General features: G+C 53.6%; 1 protein-coding gene across 5 annotated transcripts in view; it reads right to left on the bottom strand.

Moving 5' to 3' along the window:
- PDE2A (phosphodiesterase 2A) overlaps positions 1 to 17417 on the bottom strand; it is a 93656-nt gene that overhangs the window by 28234 nt on the left and 48005 nt on the right. For all 5 annotated transcript variants that reach the window (XM_020902739.2, XM_020902740.2, XM_070473295.1 and 2 more), the window contains 2 exons: positions 5396 to 5485; positions 1734 to 1822 (listed from right to left, as the gene is read on the bottom strand). In XM_020902739.2, coding sequence (XP_020758398.2) covers positions 1734 to 1822; positions 5396 to 5485 — 179 coding nt within the window. The remainder of the gene's footprint in view (positions 1 to 1733; positions 1823 to 5395; positions 5486 to 17417) is intronic.

The following is a 17417-nucleotide window of genomic DNA, read 5'->3' as shown; positions in this document are numbered from 1 at the left end:
GGACCGCAGGCCCCCACCCCCACCCCAGCTCACGGAGGCTCAGAAAGAGCAATGCAGACCCCCTGAAGGATGCTCCCCTCTTGGTGTCTGAGTCTTCGATCCTGCAGCCCTCTATCAGGAGAGCCTTCCCAGGCTGCCTCGAGGAAACTTCCTGGATCAGACAAGCTCATATTAAGTAAAGTTCTTGAGGATTAGGGGTAGGGGTACAGGCTCAGAGGAGAAGAGGGGACTTTATAGCATTTTTTCCCCTTAAGATTCTGAAGACCTCCCAGGCCTATCCTGCCATCTTACAGATGGGACACGAGAAGCTAGAGAAGAGCATGGCTGCCTTAGTTCACACAGTCCTCGAGAGGAGAAGTTGTCAAACGATGCTAAAGGGGACAGTGTCACCTACCTGCCCACCCTGTGGGAAAATCGACTGGGAGAAAAGGAGGTGGGAAGGCTCAGAGCTATTGGAGAAGCACCAGCCCCTTCCATGGGGAACAGCCGGAGGATAGAACAGCATCAAAGAAGCCAAGGTTCCCCGTGTCGGGGGGGGGGGCCTCAGGACCACCAGCACCCCCAGTATCAGGACCTCCGGCATCCCCCAAAATCAGCTCTTTCCATAGCCTCTGTGACAGGTGTTTTGCCAACCTCAGCTACTACCTGAAAAAGCCACATCCCTGACTGACATGTTGGAGTGGAGCACTGCCTCTTGGTAACACCCCCCACTGGTGTCCACCCAGCCCTTATAGCTCCCGACCCTGTGCTCCCTGGGTCCATGACACCCCTGCACTACTCAGAAGGCAGTGCCCATACCCTCCTTGGCCTGCCCTCCTCTGGACCAGAGTTCCTGCCCATCCACACTTTCTCATCAGACAAGCTCCATTTCCCTTCTCTCTCCCCTGGACAGCCAGGAGCCAGGATACCGTGTCTCAGACCTGGCTGTGCCTCACACCAAGTATGTGGCATTGGACACGTCTCACGATGTCTGCTCATCTGGAAAACAGGGAGGCTAAATTCAATAGGCTCAGAGGCGCCAAGGGACCATAGGGCACAGAGCCCGTGTTCCTGAAGTCAGTGATTCCAATGTTCTACCATAATGAAAATAAAAACAGACATTTAGCACTCATTATGGATACAGTTTTAAGGGCATTACATGTGTTAAACGTTTAATCCTCCCAAGAATCCTCCCATAATAGTACTACGAGATGAGTACTATTATTATCGCCAGTTTACAAGCAAGAAAACCGGGGCACAGAGAGGCTGAGTCCCTTGCCCTGGATAGTAAACTGGAGCTGGGGTTTGAACCCAAGCAGCCAGGCTCCAGAACCCACAGCGGGATGTGGTCTGTGATCTCCCCGTTCTCAGAGTTGACACCATGCCGTCTGGCATTCTGTGACTCCAAGTTCTGTGATTCTGTGAGAACCTGCAGGCAGTTATCGTTGCCTGCTGGGGTTCTAGCTGACAAACTGTAGCCCTGACCTTTTGAGACTCAGGCTAAGAAGGCTGCAGTGGTTTAGAAAAGCTCTCCAGGAGGAAATCTAGCAGTTGGCACTTTCCCTGTGTCATCCACTCCCCAAACACAACACAAGAGAAGACAGTGCTTCTCCCCTCTATGCTGCAGCCGGTGACCCAGCCAGGGAACCCCAGCTGGCAGGGAGGCTAAGGTCAAGGTCAGAAGGGGAGGGTGAGACCAGATCTTGTGGTATCCCTTGACCATGTGAGAGGGCAATGGGTGGAGAGCAGCTCACCGCACTTTCCCCTCCTGGGGCAGTTCATGGTGGGGCTCCTCACACACCAGCCGGGATTCCCCATCCAGCAGGTAGGTGTAGACTGTCTCCTAGAACAGAAGGCACTCATGAGATCCAGAGGAAAGGCCCTCCCACCACCCACTTCCAGTCTGACACAGGTCTGAGTGACAAGGTCGTGGGCATCTGTTTGTCCGTCATTACTCCCCAGGTGATTCTAAGTGCAGCCAGGGTAGAAAAACTCCCCTGTGATCTCAGCACTTCATTCTCTCCTGGGGAGGGTCTGATGGGCTGAAGGAACAGACCATAACCTGCCAATACTCCACGACCCTGAGATATTTCCCTGCAGAGACTGCAGCCTCAACAGAAAATAACTGAGTGTCCACTTGGGGCCATACTGCAGAAGGGCTCTGCAGGGAAGAGGGTATCTTCCCTCCTACTTTAGATACACAACCAAGAAATCACACACTGTGAGCCAAGCCAGGAGGACTTCTTGGAGGGAGTGACTTTAAAGTTGTAATTGACATGGGAATTAGACATATTGAGGGAGTGGGTTGGAGATGGAGATGGTAGAGGACAGGGAATCTTGGTGTGCTACAGTCCATGGGGTCGCAAAAGAGTCGGACACAAATAAGCAACTGAACAACAAAAGGGAGTGGGTGAGAATGGCTTCTGGGCCAAGTATTAATAATAGGTAGGTAGGTGTACAGAGTCCAAAGCATTGATGGAACCGACAGTGGCGAGGCCAGCGGGTGGCACAGGAGGTGGGTCTGGGATCAGGGGTGCTGAGTGGGAAGGGAGCTCAGGGAGGGTTTTGTTGGGGAGAGGGACTGCTGCTGGGGAGGGAGGAGCTGGTGAGCCCTGTGAGACAGGAGCTGATTTGTATTTTGGAATGATCACTCCCCAGAGTGAGATCAAAGCTCTGTTTGAAGCATATCAAATCTGCAGCTTGTCAATCCACCCTCCCCAAGGACCCAGGGCAGTCCTTTGTTTGGGGGTGGGGGGACATGCCACTCAGTGTGCAGGATTTTAGTTCCCCGTCCGGGGATTGAACCTGCACCCTCGGCAGTGAAAGCACAGAGTCCTAACCACTGGACTGTCAGGAACTGCCCCCCAGAGCAGTCTTGGTTTCAGTTGCAGACCATGTCTTGGCAGAAACAGTTGCCCTCACTGACCCACAAGAGAAAATCCACATTCCCTCCAAGTGGGACTGGCCATTCTTAGAGATCCACAGCCAACCTGTCTGCAGAGCATCTCCACTGCTGGAGTCGCATGTGATGAGGGAGACCCAGGTGCTCAGCAGAGCCTACACCCCATCAAGGGGGTACCCACGTGCCCAGCTCAGTATCCTGAGAGGCGTTGTTTTCTCAGTGGGAGAATGGAGGGCTGTCCTCTCTGCTGACTGTATCAGGGAGGGCTTCTGGAGGTGGTGACACTGAAGCTCCATGTTAAAGTAAGTAAGTGTGGAGTCCTTCTCAGAAGCCATTGCCTTTCACAGCTGTGAGAGTCCACAACTCTGTCAGACATTCTTGTTGCCCTTGGCTGTCCCCAGCCAGCCAACCCACGTTCTCCCAGCCCCCAGGAGATGCCCCAGTCCCACCTCCAGAGAACTGAGCCAAGTTCAGAAGTGGCATGGGCCAGAAACGACAAGACCTGCGGAGGGTGAGCAGGGCAGACACAGGAAGACCGGGTCCCCTTGTCTTCCTGGGTGAGGGTCTAGTAGGGGAGTTCAGAGATGAAGAAATTGGTGGGAAGGAGGCCCTCACACCTCATCTATATTCAGCCTCCTCCTGTCAACCAACCCTTTACTCAGCCTAGGAGGGGCCTGAAGGATTTGGTCCCCAAAAAAGGTTAAGACAGTACCCAGCACCCAGAGTCTTGCCCTGGCAGAGAGAGGGGCGGGCAATCCGAGGGTGGCGAGCAGGCAGGCACGCACATCCTCACTTCACTTCCGGGTGTCCGTCTGCCTCCACCCCTCACTCGCAGCCCTCTGGGTTAAAATTAGCTGAGTTTACTGGAGAGAAGGAGGAATCATTTCAGACACATCAGTCCCATCTGCATTTGCGGCTGCCTGCCACAATGGGTGCTGATGAGGGAGCCAGGTGCCAGCAGCTCCCCTCCCTGGCGTCTCCCCACCCCTCTTTGGAGAGTTGAGCTCCTCCATGCAGTCAAGACAGGGCTTCCTCCCCAAAGTCAGGGCTTCCCTAGCTCATGCAGGTCTTTGGGGGTGGACCAAGACCAACACTTCCCACTGTCCCAGGGATCTAGTCACTTGGACCGGAGCTGTTTTCCTGGCCCCCGGCTTTGGGGATACAATTAATCTAGTACAAGGGCATCTCTGCTGGCACCACCAGCATCCTGCCTGTGAAGACCCTCCTCCTCCCCACTCCCAAGGCAGCCTTGTGGATGCTGACCTGCCAACCTCCCCACCTCTTCTTTTCCAGATGTTTCTCCATCCCAGGCCAGATGTTGCCTCAATCCCATCTCCGGGAGGATTTATTTTGGGAGCCAACACACCACCCACTTCCTACCAATTTCACGCTCAATAAAGCTCACTCATTAGTCTTCCTCCTGGGCTCTGAACTTCCAGGAGGTTTTGAAAAGACAGAGCTGAGGAAAGAGAATGGGGATGCTTAGGTGCCAAGCCCCATTTGTTCCTGTCATGCTGTGTGACCTTGGGGGAAGTGTCCTCCCTCTCTGGGCCTTGAGTGGATCATTCATCCAGCAGATTCAGACACAGTAGGCTCTGCTGGTGGCTGTTGTCTAGGGTAGAGGAGGGAACACCCCAGGCTATGGGACTCAGTTTAGGCATTTCCTCTTCTGGTAGGTCTCCCATGCCTCTTAGGGTGTCAGAGCCCCCCTCCCCAGACTGACAGTCCCCTGCTCCCTTCTGTCTGGCACAACTGATACACTGCTGCTTTGTGTCTTGAGAGCCAGTTCATCCATCCTCCTGCATAAGGGATGCATAGTGACCACGGGAGCTGAGTTGAGGAGTGGCCTGGGGCAACTGAAGAGGAGCACAGTCTCCTCATCCAGGCACTCCAGGCCCAGGAAACCATGCTGACCAGGTGACCAGGGGCCCAAGCAGCCACCCTGCACCTGTTCCCAGTGTGCAACCTCATCTATGGTGTTGGAATGGGTCAGAGAGAAGCTTAAAGGCTTCTAGAGGCTTCTAGAGGACATGTTATCCAGGCTCCTGACTCTAGACAGGACACCTGAACTCAGCACAGATCTATTTATCAAGGCCGAGCCCCATTCCAGCACACAGCTGATACCAAGGAAGTTCTTCTGCATCTCTACTCTCAATCCTTCCTGCTATACATATTCCAAACCTCACGTGACTCACTAGGTCCTACCTAGTGAATCCATTAGGTTATTATCCTAAGGGTATCCATTCCATAATCTGAGACATGATCTTTCCAATTACACTCTAATGCCCCTTCTGTCCCAGACATTCCAGAATTCCCATATCAGTTCATTCACTGGGGCTTAGTTTTAGTCCTCCTCCTCCAGGAAGCCCTCTTAAACACTCACCCATACCCTTCACTTCCCCATGACAGTCCTCTGGGCAGAAACCCTGCTTCTTCTTTCCTTCTCAACCCTGTAGGTTAAGAGGAACTGGGAAAAGGCTTAAGGGGCAGGAAAGTATGGAACAAGGCACGTACCACTTTGGGAAGCACAGCTGACAGGGCCTCCTTGACAGCCTGTTGCAAGCCTGCAATGTCGATGACAGAGCCCAGGCTCAGCAAAGCATCCTGGAAGAGAGGAAACGGCAGTGAGGGCCTTTGCCAGGCAGGCCAGGACAGCGCCCCTACCCGGGGGCTGGGAATACAGACTCAGCTTAACCCAGGGCCTAAGGCTAGCAGACACTTGAATCCCAGGATTTTAGGAACTCAGAATCCAACCCGTCTTCTTTTATTTCCCCAACAAGTCTTAAGGCCTTAAAATGTCCAAGTCCGTTCATCTTACAATGAGGGGTCTGGGGCTTAGAGAAGGGTCAGGGACTTAGCAAAGAACTCACAGTAAGTCAAGAGGTCAAGACCTAGACCTAGACCCTAGGTTTCTTGTCCTTCAGCCAAGGACAACTCAGGCATAGCAGGGAAAGTGCAAGCTTCTGCATTAATATAAAATGAAACAAGTCAACAAAAAGCTCCAAATTTGAATTCTAGCTCCACTGTTTATAAGCAGTGTGAATCTCGGTCAAGTCACTGAGCCTCAGTCTTCTATCTGTAAACTGGGGGCAACTAAGGCTATCTCCCCCTACAGGCTGATGTGATGATGAAATGAAACTGAGTGCCCACACACACAGGTGCTCAGCAAAACATTTGCTGAACCTGGGTCCCATTCAGTCTCCCGAGGAGGGAGGTGGTCTTGCACAGTCTCATTTTTCATCCTAGTGAGGGGCTGGGAGTAACAAGAGTCCATGGGGTACATGAGCCCACAAGATTCAAGAAACACAGTGAGGCCAGCCCCTGGTGAGATAGAAGGGGAAGGAGAACTCAGCCTTGACTGCCTCACAGCCTTCCTGTCCCAGGAACAGGCCTCGTCCTTGGAGAGCCGGAACCAAGACAAGAAAGGTCCCTGCTTCTCGCTCTATTAACTTGGCCAAAACCATGGGGATCAAAGAGAAAGGTAACAGAACAGAGGATTCAGGGCCAAAGCAGGACTGTGACTCATACCATCCACTCAGCCAGGCCCTCCCCGCTAGCCCCTGCAAGTTTTTTCTGATGTCTTCCTTGTGGATGGCTCAGTCTGTGTTCATAGAGCCAAGTGATTAATTGTAGGATGGAAGACACATGGCGTGGCCCCCATTCCTATAAAAGTGATGTGAGCTTGAGGCTCTTATTGGGCCACAAGCTCAGTATGAGCCCACAGCATAAATGTGGCTGGTAATATATTAAAACACTGGTTTTATTGCAAGCGCATGCTAATAAAGATGTTACCCTAACTGGGGAAGATGAGAGTTCGTCCATGTCCATGGGCTGATTAGATCATCCCCAGTGCACTATGTCCCGGGTAAGGACAAGAAGAGACTCATTCAGAGGAGGTGACGTATGTAAAGAGAGAATAAGAAACCAAGTCCTGCATGGAGAAACTGGGGATGCCTTGTCTGCAGCAGAATAGATCCAGGGGGCTCACTATTTGACTCCAATATCTCAGCTTTCCTGGGCAGGGCGACTGGACTCTGTGGCCCCAGAGACAACCTAGAGATTCACAGGATTTCACAGGAGGCAGACCTTGGCCCAGGGGGGTGAAATATCTTCCAGGTAGAACCTTGCTACATAGGCCGAGGCCACTAGAAGAGAGGTGAGGAACTGAGCTCCCCATACTTGGGGGGTATGCAAAAATTGGCTAGATGCCCATTTTTCAGAGAGGCTACAGAGGGAAGTCCTGCACTGTAGTCCAGATGAAGCCTACGGTCTGGGCTTTGGCTCCAGATTTCACCTTGCATCTTCTTGGCTTCAGTGTCCTTCCCTACCCTGACTCCCATTCCCACCCAGTCCTGTGTTCCAGGTTGAGGGAGTAGTGGTGGGCTTTCTCTTCAAATGGCATTGTCTTCTCCAACCCCCAACCTTCCTTTGATCCCTTCTACTGCTCAAGTGAAGACACATTTCAGTCACAAAGATGTGTCTCCATCCTAGGACACCAGGAGCTGCCCACTCCACAATACATTCCCCAAATTGGATCAACTGTCCTTTGATCCTGAGGCCCCCCTCATCATAGCTCACACACTCTCAGCACCACATATACCTGGCTAGCCAGTCATAGACCATCATATTCTCACAGAAACACCCCAGCCTGCCTTCAGACACCCTCCAGGTTCACATATGGGTTCACACAGGTGCAGATGGATTCACAGGTCCAGGGCTCAGCAACATGTTGGCCACTGTGGCCTTTCTAGGTCAATTCTGCCGACTAAAGAGGCGAGGAAGAGCTGATGTCCCAGATAATCCTGAAATAAAGTCTGCCAACCCAGGCTCCTCAGACAGTGGTTTCAAGGGCTTGGCCCCAGAAGGTAGTGCTGGTTTAGGTTTGTTCCTGCCTGGAGGCAGTGGGGAAGGATAAGCTAAGTGGAGGGCCCTGCCCTCTAATCAAGTTTGTGTGTGTAGTGTGGAAGTTGGAGAAGAGGGGCCAAGGTGACGGAGTGAGCTCTGATGTCCGGGGAGACATGTCTCAAAGCCACAGGCTTAGGACAGCTAAGTCTCCCCATTTGACAGATGAGGAAACTGAGGCTCAAAAAAAAAGCAATGCCCCATCTGTGGTCAGCCAGCCAGTCAGGACAAAGGCAGATCCAGAACCTACCTCTCTGGAACTCCAGCCTCTGTCTTCTTCCTGCTCTGGACTGATCCCCAGCTCCTTCCCCAGGGGCCTTAGAGCGAATAGTCTGTCCTTTGTTCTGATTGGTGGCTCCTCTACCTGCCCTTTACTTGGATTGGGGAATACCCTGAACTGTCCTTTACTGAGATTGGTGGATGCCTGTCTGGCCTTTGCTTGGATTGGTCAGTTTTCTGCGACTCCTCACGCTAAGGGCAAGATAATGGCGCAAGAGGGGAATTGGGAAGGAAAGTTAAAGACAGTTGGAGCAGCAGGGAGGGGGCCCAGTGGGCTGGAGAGAAGCACGCGATGAAGCCCTGGGTGGTCTCTGCCTGATATCCGTCTGTCCACACACCTCCTGGCCCTGCCCGGCCTGCCTGCCCCAAGATGGCGGGTGTTGAGTGTAGGAAACATAGCTGGGAAGGGCCACTTCACACTTGGCCTTCAAGATTTGCTCACATGCTGCCTTCTTGAATCTTGCCAAGATCCCAAATCTATTTCACCTCCTGCATCAACTCAGGGAGGAAATAGTTCACATTCCACAGACCATGAGGTGAGGCTCAGAGGTCAGAATGGCTGCCCCAGTGAAGGAAGAAGAGTCAATGGTACTGAGGCTCAAGTCAAAGGGTTTTAAACCCCAGAAATCTTAAACAGATGAGGAGAGGAAAAGTACAGACAGAGCCATACCTGCTCCCATGCACATCTACACATGTCACACGTACACATATTGCCGTGCACACCCACACACCCACACACAAACTCATACACATGGATAAAAATGCAACCCTATAGAAATGGCCACCCACTCCAATATTCTTGCCTGGAAAATTTCATGGACCGAGGAGCCTGGCAGACTTTATTTAGTTCATGGGGTCAAAAAGACTTGGACACGACTGAGCACACATGCACGCAATATACAAGGCACACATAAACATACACTTTAGCATATACACACATGCACAAATAAACACACTCAAACATACACAGCCAAGCTCAGGGTGGGGTGAAAGAGGTCACATTTCCTGCCCTTGCAGCTTTTGTGAACAAACATCAGTGTAAATATCGGCATGACAACCAGCAATTTCCCAGACCCCAGAGGAGAATCTGTGGTGTGTAGCGAACAGTAGCTGTTTCCAGTGTGTTCCAGACTGACTGTGGAAATTCTGTGTGGTCTTAGTAGGCCCTTTCCTCTTCTGAGTTTATTTCCTCACTAGTAAAAATGGGTCCTTCCAGCTAACAACACATAGTTCTACCATTTTGTGTTTTAATTCAATGAGAATGGGTGAACGGATCTGTCAAGGCTGTATATTGTCACCCTGCTTGTTTAACTTACATGCAGAGTACATCATGTGAAATGCTGGGCTGGATGAAGCACAAGCTGGAATCAAAATTGCCGGGAGAAATATCAATAACCTCAGATATGCAGATGACACCACCCTTATGGCAGAAAGTGAAGAGGAACCAAAGAGCCTCTTGATGAAAGCAAAAGAGGAGAGTGAAAAAGTTGACTTAAAACTCAACAGTCAAAAAACTAAGATCATGGCATCTAGTCCCATCACTCCATGGCAAATAGATGGAGAAACAATGGAAACAGTGACAGGCTTTATTTTCTTGGGCTCCAAAATCACTGCAGATGGCGACTGCAACCATGAAATTAAAAGACGCGTGCTCCCTGGAAGAAAAGCTATGACCAAACTAGACAGCATATTAAAAAGCAGAGACATTACTTTGCTGACCAAGGTCCATTTAGTCAAAGCTATGGTTTTCCAGTAGTCATGTATGGATATGAGAGTTGGACTATAAAGAAAGCTGAGTGCCGAAGAATTGATGCTTTTGAACTGTGGTGTTGGAGAAGACTCTTGAGAGTCCCTTGGACTGCAAGGAGATCCAACCAGTCAATCGTAAAGGAAATCAGTCCTGAATATTCATTGGAAGGACTGATGCTAAAGTTGAAACTCCCATATTTTGGCCACCTGATGTGAAGAACTGACTCTTTGGAAAAGACCCTGATCCTGGGAAAGATTGAGGCAGGAGGAGAAGGGGATGACAGAGGATGAGATGGTTGGATGGCACCACCAACTCAATGGACATTGAGTTTGAGTAAACTCTGGGAGTTGGTGATGGACAGGGAAGCCTGGCATGCTGCAGTCTATGAGGTTGCAAAGAGTCGGACATGACTGAGCGACTGAACTGAACTGAATGGATATGTGAGTGTGTGGATGAATGAATGAGTGGATGGATAGATGGGTAGAAGGATGGATGGATGGGTGGATGGAGCCTTCATACTTTCCCCAGCTCCTTACCTGCAGCTCTATGGTTGGAGGTAGGTCTACTCAGCACTGTAGATGGGGCTACTCCCCACACACTCTAGAAAGTACCCCAGGTACCAAGAAAGTGGGCCCTGTTTGGAGGGAGGTCTCCTCTGGAGCCAGCACTGGGATTGGATCAGCCTTTCTGCACTCATTTGAGTAGGGAGAGAGTCTGGACAAAATGACTTCTAACTCATTAATGGATTATATGAAGCTAGAGACCTTGGTTTTATCCTTTCTGGAGCCACCAGCAGAGGCACTGATGGCCTTCTTGAAGGTCAAGGTCAGTGTCACATGCTGCTCTCCTGTCTTGTTTCTGTGAGTCTCATCGTCTCTTGCCACCTCCATCAACCATCCTATTGCTTTCCTTGCTGCTGGGAACCTAGAGCCCACCCCTTGCTCTCTGGAGGGAAGCCTCCTCATGCCCCCACAGCGACCTAGAAGAAGGCAATAATATCAAACCCAATGGCAAGGTGCCTCCTAAGGCAAGCTGTGTTACTGGGACTGGCCATACATGCTGATTTATCCACCTCTGCCTGTGCTAGGTGCCCTGAGTGGCCTGGGGTTGGGGAACCCCTTCTCTGGTCTTTGGTGTCCCTTTCTCTAAAATGGGGACCTACAAGGACCTTGGAGTCCCTCTCACTCTATTCCTCTTTCCTTCCCTCTGGACCTGTGTCTCTCTCTCAGGCTCTGTCTCCCCAATCTCTCCAAGTGGGTCTCTCCCTCTTACCATGCCTCCCTCGGCCCATGTCTGTCACAGGCTGCTCCCCTGTCTCACCTCTGAGTCTCAATGTCTTTTCTCACCTCCAGATCCTCTCTTCTCCCAGATGGCTTCTGCCCTCTCTCTTTTGTACACTCCTGCTCCCTGCCCCCAGCTCTTGTCTCTCCTGCCCACCCCTTCCCTAACCCCCCAGGTGGTCATCTTGAGTACTTGTGGTGAAAGTGTCTGACCCAAGATTGGCACCCCCAGAATGAGGGTACCCAGGAAGGTGGCCATGATGGGAGAAACCAGGGGTGCCAGGGCAGATGCCATCTATTCTTCCGCTTCCTGCCTCCTGTTCTGGTGGGCATCACACACATATTCTCCCTTCCCAGAGAACAGGGCCTTCAGGGACAAAGGAGCCCATCTGTCTCTGCATCCAGCATGTGCCTGGCACTTGCAAGCCCATCTGCTCCACCAGCATGACTGACAAAGCTCCCCCAAAGGAGGCTTCCTGGGGGCTCAGGACTGGGGACTGGGCCTCAGACCCCAGCCAAGCCCAAGCACCCGGAACTTATTCTGTGACTCTTATAGCCCTTGCAGCATGGCTCACCCCATAGAGTCAGGAGACAGCCAGGAAGCAGGAGGGGCGGCCCTTCCTCCTCTCTCCCTTCCTGCCCACCCAGACCTGCTGTGCGCCCAAGGAGTTGCCTTGAATGGATCTGGCACCTTAAACCCACAGAGGAGAGCTGCCCAGGAGTGCTAAGATCTTGCAGCCCCAGACCTCACCTCAACAAAGCTGAGCTGGACTGGGGTCAAGAAAATAGAGGAAAGAGGCTTGGTAATCCCTGGGAGACCTGATCTGAGGAAGTGGCAGGAGAGAGGCCTGGGCCTCAGTTGGACAAGTTCACATGTCAGAGTCCTACTTGAGTGGGGCACCAGGCTTCAAGGAAGAAAAGACACCTACTGTGTGCTAGGGGCATCCATCAGTGGTTCTCAAACCTGTGTACCAGAACCACTGGGGGGCTCGTTAGCATCCAGGTTGCTGGCCCTACCCCCAGAGTGTCTGATGCAATAGGTCTGGGATGAGGCTAAGAGTTTGCATTTCTAACACACTCCTTGCTACTGGCCCAGGGACATTTGGAGACCCAGCAACACACACTGTCTCTAGTCCTCCCATGAACCCTGGGAGGTGCTTGTTTTGACCATCCTGTTTCATAGGTGAGGAGACTATGGATCAGAAGGGAGGGGCCTTGCTCAGGAGAGAATGACCCGTCTTCTGGCAAGTCCATGCTACTTCCACATATGAGGGGGACTCCTCAGAGAAGGTCCCCAGGGGAGGAAGAGGCAGAGGTCCTGGAAAGAGAGTTAGGTGGGGCAGGGGGTTGACAGGAGACCAGGGTGTGCGGAAGGGGCCCCTCAGAGCTCAGAGGTCCAGGCCTAAAGGAAGGGCCTGACCTCTCCCCTCCCTCTTTTGCTCCTTCCTCCCTCCTCTGTTCCCCCTCTCTCCCCACCAACCCCTTCTCCGCCCCTCCCCTGCCCTTCGCAGACTCTGGCTTCAGTTGTTACTCCAACAGGGCCGCGTCTCCAGCCTCCGAGCCACACTGGAGACACGTGCACTGTAGAATACACCTGAGCCCGGTCCCGGAGACCCCCCACCACATCCCCCCACCTCCCTGATGAGCTCAGCCCCATCCTGTGGGCTCCTTGCCTCCGACATTCACAACCAGCCCCTCCCGAGCCCCTCACTGATTCCAAGCCCATCTCAGCCAGGTAGGAATTGGATGGCCAGTCAGCTCTCTGTGTTCTTGACTCTCTGGCCCCCTCAGTCCCTAGCACAGGGTCTGGGGTGAGGAAAGGATGGGATGAGGGAACAGCAGAGTGGGCAGAGGGAGGGAGGCCAGAGCCAAGTGGGGGAGGCAGAAGATGGCCTGTGGAGGGGCGGGGGCTCAGGATAGGCTCATGCCTAGGCATGCCCCCCATGCCCCTCTGCCTCATTCTCATGGCAGAGCCAACAGCGACCTCCACCCGCGTTGCTCACATTCTCCTCAGCGTCATAGCCTTCCTCCCAAGCAAACAGCAGCCCCTCATCACTGCCATCCCCAACACCTGATGCCTCTACTGTTCTTGACTCCTGCCCAAGGGCCCGTGTGGGCAAGGTGAGGCATGGCCTGGGAGTCCCAAGGAGACAGGTATAAGCTGGCCATGAGTCAGTCACACCACTAAAGAGAAGCCTGGGTCAGAGGGAGGTGCGCTGCCTGCCGCCAGTGGTGTGTAGGCAAGGACAGGGCCCTGCCAGGGAGTCTGTGCTCCAACAAAGGACTGGGTGAACCCAGCTGGCCTTCAGCTTTGGGTCCCATGACCCTTAATGTCTTTGAACCCTTCTCAGCCTCACCCCCTCACATGGCCTTCAGGGTGGGTTGGGAGCTGAACAAAGCAAGTCCAGGAGCCTCTGAAAGGCAGACACAGTGGCCCAGGCGGGAGAGAAGGATGGAGCTGAGTGAACCGCTGGGACCAGCGTCAGAGACGAATTAATGTCTCTCAGGAAACGATGGTCGAAGGAACAATTGGACCCATGAATGATTGAATAAATGAGCGACTGGCCTCCCTTCTCTGGGCCTCCCTCCAGGAACATTTTGTCTTTGTTCCCTCGCTTAGGCCAGTCTGAGTCTCCCACCCAGGGCTCTTACAGCCTGTGCTCCCCATGATGGTGTGGCGTGCAGAGTTCCCACTATAGTCCACCTGGCTCCCCCATCAGACCAGGGGCTCTTAGAGGGCAGAGGTTGTATCCTATTGCTCCTGTGGACCCCAGTATCATGCAACCCCCATGACAGGTGTCAGGAAGTATTCACTGAGCTATCAAATGATCAGCTAGACTCCCAAGTGCCCAGGGCTGTTGGGCTGTGAAGGGTATATGCCATTACCAAGCAAGAGGGGTGGACCCCATGACTCCTGGAGACCCCTGGGCCAGGAAGACAGCTAAGTCCTCTCAAAGTCTCCCAAGTCTAGCACAGTTATTGTCTTAGAGGAGCCTAAGGAATGAGAGTGCCTTGTACAGAGGACTTTGGCAACAGTTCCAAGACATCTCTGCAGGCTGAGGGGCCCTTCTGCCTCAGGATCACCTCCCCATGCAGAGAGGGCAGGGGATAGATGGTATGTCAGGAAGAAGAGGCCCTTTCCCTGAAGCACTAACATTATCACCTTCTTTCATGAGTGAGATTACCTCCTCCAGGCAGCCTTCCTGGTTGGGTCACTTGTCCTCCTCTTAATCCTCCTGAGAATTCACACAGGACCAGAGTCTACAGGGCCTCAGGCCTATGGAAACTAGTCCCCAGCTTAACCAGGGGAGACTAAGACACAGAGAGGCAGGAAAGGACTTGCCCAGTTCTCACCCAGAGTCAGGCTTCCTAAGTGGTACTAGTGGTAAAGAACCCACCTGCCAATGCAGGAGACTTAAGAGACATGGGTTTGATCCCTGGGTCAGGAAGATCCCCTGGAGGGGGGGCATGGCAATCCACTCCAATATTCTCTCCTGGAGAATCCCATGGACAGAGGAGCCTAGCAGGCTACAGTCCATAGGGTCACAAAGAGTTGGACACGACTGAGCGACTAAGCATTCATGCACCTGGAGTCAGGAGGCCTTGCTCCCGCCAGAGGCCTTCGGGACACACTAGGCTCCCTCCCCACTGAGCACTGTTGTCTTAGAGGTCCCTCAGGTTCCGTCTTGGCTGGTGGATGGACTGAGCCCCTCTCAGATGTGGGGAGGGGCTGGGTGTCTTCCTCTAAGTCAGGGACAAGGCCTCTGGTCTCTCCCTGTTCCAGACACGGTGCCCACAGTGGGAAGTCAAAAGGATGGCACTGGCCTGGCACAGGGTTAGTGTGGGCCTGCAGAGGGCAGGGAGGAAGGGCCGGCCTGGGGAGGGGCTGCTGGGGGTGAAGGGGGCAGGCGGGGCAGGGCGTGGCCTGGGGAGGGGCTGCTGGGGGTGAAGGGGGCAGGCGGGGCAGGGCGTCCCCTCCAGCACAAGGCCGACAGCAGGCCGCAGAGGGGACGTTCCTGGTGCTGACCTAAGCTCTGTTTCCCTCCCAGCCTTCCTGGATTCTCCACGTCTGTCCCTCTCCCTCAGTCTGTTCTTCTCTGGCATGCGTCTCTCCCACAGCCTCACTGCTGGGTCCCATGACTGTATTTGGCTCTGTCTCCAGGGTCTGGCCCATCTCAGCTGTTCCCCAATTCCCGGCGCATGTGGGGGTTGGGAGGGAGGGTGAGTATGAGAAAGAGACTGGGACAGAGATAAGGACCGATTCAGAAGCTGAAGAACAAAAGAAGAGCCAGGAGGGGACCTTGGGGCCGGGGCCAGGGAGGCAGGGCTGGCCAGGGTCCTCAAACCTCGCTGGCCTGGAGGCGAAGCCTAAACTGGAGGGAGGGGCGGGGTCCACCCTTCCCCTCTGCACTGGCTCCTGGCCCCCCTTCCTTCTCCCTGCCCCTGCAGGAATGTGTGAGCATTCTCATTGTTCCTAAAAATAATCCCACTGTATTGGGGGTTGGAATGAGAAATCTGGGCAGGGTTCGTCTCAGGCATGCCCCTGCCTCTGGGCTTCCAACGACTTTGTTCCCCAGAGCGGGGGCCTTTCTGAGCCACCCCCCTCAACACACCTGCCATGGCTCCCAGGGCCCCAGAATAGGCTCTGAGCTCTGGGACTTCTTGGAACTGTTTGTGAAGCACCCCAGACTAGGCCACTGCTATTCCTACTGACACCCGGGTCCAGGTTTCACACTCCAGCCTCTTTCCAACTCTCCAACCTTCTCCCCCCACCATCCCATCATCCTCCCGCCTCCAGGCCTTGGCTCCTTCATTTCCATTTCTTCACTTTTCCCCTCCTGTCCTTCTAGGCTCAGCCCAGGTCTGCTCTGGTGCCCCACCCCTGCTGTGCTCTCTTGCTTCCCATCCAGTCCTTCCGGGTTCAGGGGAGTCTCACCCCCACCTTGCCTCCTCTGCTCCCCTTGGCAGATCAGCACGGGCTGGGCCTCCCCCCACCTCCACTCCCTGAGCAAAGCTCTGAGGAACCGCCCTTCTCCAGGGAAGGGGTTGTTGGTGGGGAGACGCTGCAGGCTCTGGGGTCCCACACCCTACCCTGACCCCAGCATCTCCCCACCAGCTTTGGTTTTCTCTTCTGCACCCTGGAATGTCTCTTGATTTCAGTCTCAAGGGGAAGGCCCATCCAGTCTCACCTCCTCTCTGCTTCCATTTTTCAGATGGGGGAACCGAGCCCCAGAGAGGGGAGGTGATGGGCCCCTGAGTCCACGGGAAGCTGGCCGTGAGCCTTGGTCATGCTGCATCGTTATGCAGGGTCCCCGTCCGTGGGGCTCCAGAGGCAGGCTCCTCACACAACCCACCACCCCACCCACCCCACCTGGGCAGGCAGGCTGGCATCCAAAAGTATTTGCCTTTGGAGGGCCCAGGAAGCCACAGAACAAACATCCGGAGTCTCTGGAACTTCTACTTTCCCTCCTCATATCCCAAGAATCCGGGAGCCGCTGAGCGCATGTGTACACACACACACACACACACACACACACACACACGCACAGCTCAGGGCCGAGTAAACACGTGAGCTCAGGAGATCTCGTGCTATTGCTGTGCCTGTGAGAATCTATCTGTGCGGGTCCTTTAGAGGCCCCCAAACCCTAAAAAGATGAGACTGTCCCCCAGCCTCACCAATGTGTGTGTTAATCACTCAATCGTGTCCAACTCTTTGCGCAGCTATGGATTGTAGCCGGCCAGGCTCCTCTGACCATGGGATTCTCCATGCAAGAATACAGGAGTGGGTTGCCATGCCCTTCTCCAGACCTTCTAAATTTTGTCTTGGAAATGAACGCTAGAATTGCTTTTGCATTAACTTTTCTGGCTGCAAAATTCCAGATACACTCATCCCACCTTTTTCCCCCACTTTATGGGGAGCTCCTGCTCAGCTGGTGACCTGAGCACACATGTGGCCTGTCCCTCAGTTGTCCATAATGCATGTCCCTATGGACCATCATGTGACCACAGCAGAATATGTCCCTTGGGTCATTAGGGGATGTCTGTGTGAAAGCATGTGGATCTGGGACTCCGGGAGTATTGAGCACACCCCTGAGACCATGTCTGTGGCGAGCCATCTGTGCATGCGGGGGCCTGTGTGGGTGTGATGTGGGTTGGTGATGTCTACGTGGGCCTGGGTGTGCACAGCAAGTGTGTAATTGTCTGTGGAACTGTGAGTGCATCAGCGGCTGGTTTTGTCTCTGAACAAATGAATGTGTTTATGGCTGAGTGTTGGCATCTGTGCCTATGGGGGGTTTGATTCACCTGCCCTGCTCACCCCATCACC

The sequence above is a fragment of the Odocoileus virginianus genome, chromosome 10 (assembly GCF_023699985.2).
Source record: "Odocoileus virginianus isolate 20LAN1187 ecotype Illinois chromosome 10, Ovbor_1.2, whole genome shotgun sequence".
NCBI lineage: Eukaryota > Metazoa > Chordata > Mammalia > Artiodactyla > Cervidae > Odocoileus > Odocoileus virginianus.
This window is presented reverse-complemented; position numbering and strand designations above follow the sequence as displayed.